Here is a 6,276-nt window from a genome sequence, read left to right as displayed (position 1 = left end):
AGTTTCTGAAGGTAAATACCAGCATTTCTATGATTCCATGTTCCCATTTATTTTATGCATGCTAATGAAAGATTTTGAAATGAAAGACACACTCATGCTTAAGAAAGTACAGGCAGTGAACACGTTTCTCTGGAGCTGGAGATGAATTCTGCGGTATTTTCCCCTCCTGCATTCGACTGAACTCAATCTATGCTTCACCCAGCAGCCAGGAGCATGCGGGAGAAAGAATACGTTCATTGCTAAGTGGGTGTTTCACCAAACAGGAGTCGCAGCGTTTTGTTCCTAAACAGTGGGCAGTAGCTTATCTGGCTAAAATTAAAGAAGGTAACAAATCAGTATCAAAAATTTGTGTTTTTCTTTCCAACAGTCAACTTTTCAGGGACAGCTTGTTTTCCCCAGCAAGGAACTGCTTTTTTTATTCAAACCATTCAGCGACATTAGCATGCTCGGTGCAGATCTATACACTGTCATACTTCTTATCTCAAGGACAGCACCTCTGACAGCAAAATGCCCCATCCATCACATGGGAATATTAACAAGTGTCCAGTCCTCTTGAGTGTGAATAAAGCCTGTGACCCGCTGGCTTCTTGCCAAGTCAACTACTTTCCAAAGCTGTTACATACTTCTCCAGGCACTGATACAGACTTGTTTCTTTATGGCAGCAGGCATACACAATTAAGCAATATTGTATTTGTGAAAAGAGTTAGGAAAGCTGAAGGTGACTTGACCCGTGTGGGAAACTGTGGTACCATGCATGTGCTGGAAACCATGCTGAGCCCCAGGTGCAAGCATGGATGTGCGTGTGTGCACAGGCCCCCGTGCAAACACTGTTGGAGATGAAGCAGTGAGGAGCGCTAGTGTGTCATCGTTTTTTTCCTCCTGTGCGTGCTAATCTTAATGACTGTGGTGTGCACCTGTGGATGTGTGCATGTGTACCTTCCGCTTCCCATTGTTTTGCTTGGCACTTTTAATCCCCTGGGGCATATCTCTGAGCTGGAGAACTTTAGAGCTGATATAGCTTTTTTAAGTGGGGATTATGTAAATGCATATTATGGGGCTTTCATAAATAGGGATTATTTGTCGAATACATTTGAGTGCTTCCTTTGGCGCCATTAAGGTCTGTTGTGTAAATAGGAATTTAGTGACTGCTTAAACTAGATTTCATTGATTCAATAAAAGACCACAGCAGCATTTTTTTGTTTTCATTTTGGCCTTGCACAAAAATATTTTTGGACAATTTTCAAATAATTACAGAACCATATATGACTAAAGCTAATCGTACTGGGCACATTTGCACATCTGTATTAACCATTCTCCGCAACTCATTCTCTCTCTCTTCCTCTCCGGTTCTGTGGGTAAAAACACTGTAGTCTCGGTCACCAACTTGTTAATTATCGCTTGCTAAGTTAAGAATTCAATTGCAAGTCCAGGTGAGCAGAGCAAAAGGATTTTTTTGCCAAAAAATGCCAAAAGGTACAGCTGTCCAAAAAGTTGTAGCTTTTATTATCTGTGCTCTAATCCTTGATGAAGGGTATTTAAACAAAACACTAAAGGCTTTGGGAAATGCTTTGTCTCCTCCGGACAGGGCTCAGAGCTGGGTGACTCTTGCAGAGGTGCAGCTAACGCTGCAGCCCAAAGGGCCGTGCTGCCCCGTTGGTGATGGCCAGCCAGGGACAAGGGCGCAGCGTCCCCAGGGCTCCCAGGGCACGCAGACACCAGGCAAGAGCCTCTCCCACAGCGCTCCACCTCAGTGCTGGATGGTCTCCTGGACCCATGGCTTCTCCACCCATGCAACCAGCGTGTCTTCTTCTCCCAAGCTGACTTTTGTCTTCTAGGAGAGTCTTGTTGGCCGGGCGGTAGGAACAGCAGAAACTTGCTGCGGTTTGATCCCAGCAAAACTGAGGCTGGAGGGACCCACTGGCCTCCCAGCTGCCTGCCCAGCTGCACTGCGTGGTCCTGTGGCACCAGGCCACGCAGGGGCCAAAGCCCATCGGAAGGGGCTGCCGGGGAGCTGGCACGCTGGCTGGTCCAGTGGGAAGCCAGCGGGAGGCTCCCATGGCTGGGCTGGAGGCAGCCCCTTGCCGCATGTGGTCCCAGGCAGCTGGGTGCCTGGAGCAGAGCGCAGCCCATGGCCACACGGAGCATGCTTCCCCTGCCCCAAGCTCACTTCGTCCCTTTAGTCCTCCCACCAACCCCAGGCCCAGGCTGCGCTAGGCAGGTTTTGAGGCTGTCACCGCCACACAGAGAATGAATCATATCGAACATTGCCCACGGGGCTTTATTCCTTGAACTGGGAATGGACTGCATGCCAATATTCCTGGTAAGGCATAATGCAGGAACTAGCATTTGGTTGAAAACTTGGATGCTCCTGCAGGGATTTGCTGGGTGATATGGCCGTGGAAAAGCAATGTAAAAATAATAATTAAAAAAAAAGCAAAGATAGTTTCAGCATACTGAAATACCGAGGGGGTGTTTCAAGCAGCTCACCTCCCCAGGAGAACACCTCGGGGCAGGGACACCAGGAGCACAACTATGCACATCTGGCTGCTGCAGTTGCAGGGTCACCGGAACACCTTCACCCCTCCCTGCAGCTTTGCCGGGGTTGGTGCTCGTCTTCACCTTTGGCTTCTGGGTACTGTTGCCCAGGGGAGGTGCTGTGCCCGCTGCCTGGCACGTCTGGGCACAGGGTGGCTGAGGAAGGTGCTAAAGGGGAATTTCTCATCTCCCTCTGCTATATCTAGTCTTTAAATGTGACTTTTATTAAGCAAAATGAGCCCAGAGCACAATCTCTGCACAGTACCTTGGTTTGCAAAGATCACTGGATCAGGCATAAACCAATATGCCTGTCTAAATGGTCTGTGATGGGGACCTAAGTTATCACACATCATATATTTTCTCCTTTGGTGAATTCTGAAATAGATAAACAGATAAAAGTTTGAAATGAGATCCAGTCCTCAGCCTTTGGAAATGATTAACTTCTACTAATGATTTACTGATTTACACACAGTTTATTTTGCATAAAGTTAGAGCTGGGCACATTTATTCATTGTGATTCCCTTAAAAATGGATATAAATATCAAAAGCAATTGGCTACCAAAAATTTGAATATTATGGCACTGCATCATGGAAAGTTGACATGAATATGAGTCCGGGTCAGAAAAAAATACACGGAAAATGCTTATCCGGTATGATATTTTACAGCATGTCACTGAATCCTCGGGAAGGGTTATATTCATTACAGATGTATGCAGCGTTTGCAAAGGATTCCTCAGGAAAGAAAAAAAAAGCAGACAGCATTATTTTCCTAATGAAATATACTCCATGATGTATGAAACCCAGCTCTCCTGCAAACTCCAGCCTCTCCTCGGGCTAGGTGCCTGATCGGAGATACGGGAGCAGGGACAGGAACCGTTACACGTCGTCCCGCAGCCGAAAATACACCTCTTCCCAGCCAGACTTGTGGGATGCGGCACGAGCGGTGCAGAGCCAGGACGGCCGGCAGCGAGCAGCGTCGCTCCGGCGGTCCGGCCCGCGGAGGCGATGCCCCGGCACGGGGCGCACGGAGCCGGCCGCCGGCGCTGCGGCCCTCGTCTGCGGCGGGGCGGGGGCGATTCCCGCGGCCGGGCGCCGTCCGGGGCGTCGCGGGCCTGGCGCGTCCCAGCGCCCGAAGCTGCCGGGGCGGCACGGGGGGGGCGGGCGGCGCCGGCCGGTGCCCTCCGGGGCCTGGGAGCGGCAGCCGTCGCCGCCGTCGCGGGCCGGTGCGCGTTGCTCCGGGGCTGCTCGCTCGCCGCGTCCTTGGCGGAGGCCACGGCCGCGTTTCGGGCGGGAGCGCGGGGCCGAGGACGTTCGTTTTCAGCAGCGATCGATGTCCCCGCCGGGCCGCAGGCCCCGAACGAGGCCTGGAGCCGAGTTAATCCGGGTGCCCCCGGCCCCGCTCGGCTCCTCCGCCCTCGGCGGCCCTCACGCCGGGGGCCGGGGGGGGCGGGGCGGGGGAGTGGGCGCCCGGCCCCGCCCCGCGCGGCCCCGGCACGGCGGCACGTGCCCGCGGAACGGCCGCAGCCCGCCGGCGCCCCGGCCCCGGCTCCGCGCCGCCTCGCTCGCGCCCGGCCCACGTGGCTGGTGGGAGCGCGGCATGAATGAACCGCCCTCCTCCAATGGGGGGCCGCGCCGCCGCCGGGCGGCCGCGGCCCCCCCCGCCGAGCGCCCGCTCCGGCCAATGCCGCGGCGCGTGGGGCCGGCGGCAGGCCAATGGCGGCGGGCGGGGCGGGGCGGCGCCCCGCGCCGGCGGCGCCCTATGGCGGGGCGGCGCGGGCCGGCGGCGGCGCGGGCGGGCCAATGGGGCGCGGGGGCGTGGCCGGCGCGCGGCGGCGCGGGGCCCCGGCGCGCGGCTCTAAAGCGCGGCGCGGCGCGGGGCGCGCGGTGCAGACGGCCATGGCCGCCACAGCGCAGTACCTGCCGCGCGGCGCCGCGCTGGGCCCCGACGGCGACCGGCTGCACCCGGGCGCCTACCGCGAGGTGCAGAAGATGATGCACCACGAGTACCTGCAGGGGCTGGCCCCCGCCGCCGGGCACGCCGTGGGGCTGGCGCACCACCAGTGGCTGCCCAGCGCCGGTACAGACTGGGGCAGCGGCGGCGGCGGCGGCGGGCACCTGCCGCCCGCCGAGCACGGCAAGGGCGGCGCGGCGGGGCCCCGCGAGGAGCTGCCGGGCGCCTTCCACCACCGCGCGCACCTGGGCGCGGCGGCGGGCGGCTGGGCGCAGGGCGGCGCGCACCACCTGCCGCCGCTGTCGCCGCCGTCGGGGCAGCCGCTGCTCTACGCGCAGCCCTACGCGGGGCTCAACGGGATGCTGGGCCCGCCGGCGCCGGCGCTGCACCACGGGCTGCGCGAGGCGCTGGGCGCCGAGGAGGCGGGCGCGCACGAGCTGGCGGCCTCGCCGCCGCCGCTGGGGCCGCCCGAGCCGCCCGACGAGGACGCGCCCAGCTCCGACGACCTGGAGCAGTTCGCCAAGCAGTTCAAGCAGCGCCGCATCAAGCTGGGCTTCACGCAGGCCGACGTGGGGCTGGCGCTGGGCACCCTCTACGGCAACGTCTTCTCGCAGACCACCATCTGCCGCTTCGAGGCGCTGCAGCTCAGCTTCAAGAACATGTGCAAGCTGAAGCCGCTGCTCAACAAGTGGCTGGAGGAGACGGACTCCAGCACGGGCAGCCCCACCAGCCTGGACAAGATCGCGGCGCAGGGCCGGAAGCGCAAGAAGCGCACCTCCATCGAGGTGGGCGTCAAGGGCGCCCTGGAGAACCACTTCCTCAAGTGCCCCAAGCCCTCGGCGCACGAGATCACCTCCCTGGCGGACTCCCTGCAGCTGGAGAAGGAGGTGGTGCGCGTCTGGTTCTGCAACCGGCGGCAGAAGGAGAAGCGCATGACGCCGGCGGGCGCCCCGCACCCGCCCATGGAGGACGTTTACGCACAGGCGGACTCGTCGCCGCTGCACCACGCGCTGCCGGGGGCCGTGCACTGACTGCGCCGCGCCGCCGCGCACCGGCCCCGGCCCCGGCGCGGCCCGACGGCGCGCACCGAGCGGCCCCGGCGCGGCCCCGCGGCGGCGGGACTCGCTCTAATTTATTCCTCAGACTGGCCCGGCCGAGCCGCCCGCGCTGCCGCCGTATTTATTGGCCCGCCCCGGGCGCCGGCTGCCGGACGCAGCAGCAGTAGCCAAAGGTTTGCGAGCTCTAATTTATTCCCTCCCCGGCGGCGCCGGCCCGGGCCCGCCGCTCGCCCGGACGACACGCCGAGGTTTTCTTCCCGGCCCGTTTCTATTTATTTGCTAACCGTGCGCGGAGCTCTCGCCCTCCCGTTGGTAGGTTCGGTTCGGTTCCTCCCCTTTGGTTTCGGTTTTTGTTTGTATCTTTATTGCAAAAAAAAACAAAAAACAAAAAACACTGTAGACTGCGAGGGTACGTTTCTATTTATGTTATAGTAAATATTTTATTACTTACATAAACCATTTACCCAGGAACCGGTCTCGTGTGGTCTTTGCGGGCTGCGGCGCCCTGCCGGACCGGAGGAGCCCGGAGCCGCCGGGCCCTCCCCGCGGCTCGGTGGGGGCCGGTGTCCGTGGCCGCTCCTGCGGGCTCCGCGCCGGGCACCAGCGCGGCTCCCCGAAACTTGCGCTTTCTCCCACTGATGCTTTTAGGAAACTTGCTTTTCGGGCTTGTGCGCTTGTGTCCTGTCCGCACATGTGCAAATTGGCAAAAACAGTGTTAAAACGAACTAGCAT

General features: G+C 59.4%; 1 protein-coding gene across 1 annotated transcript; it reads left to right on the top strand.

The window, feature by feature from the left end:
* The first annotated feature begins 4,431 nt into the window (after positions 1–4,431).
* Positions 4,432–5,891, top strand: POU3F1 (POU class 3 homeobox 1). Its single transcript, XM_013950403.2, has one exon. The coding sequence runs from the start codon at positions 4,432–4,434 to the stop codon at positions 5,515–5,517; it is 1,086 nt and encodes a 361-aa protein (XP_013805857.2). The 3' UTR covers positions 5,518–5,891.
* Positions 5,892–6,276: the final 385 nt, after the last annotated feature.

Source organism: Apteryx mantelli, chromosome 27, assembly GCF_036417845.1.
Source record: "Apteryx mantelli isolate bAptMan1 chromosome 27, bAptMan1.hap1, whole genome shotgun sequence".
Classification (NCBI taxonomy): Eukaryota; Metazoa; Chordata; class Aves; order Apterygiformes; family Apterygidae; genus Apteryx; species Apteryx mantelli.
This window is presented reverse-complemented; position numbering and strand designations above follow the sequence as displayed.

Bases quoted from the DNA above. Each gene is read 5' to 3' on its own strand.
- POU3F1 (XM_013950403.2), top strand. From the start codon at position 4,432: ATGGCCGCCACAGCGCAGTACCTGCCGCGCGGCGCCGCGCTGGGCCCC.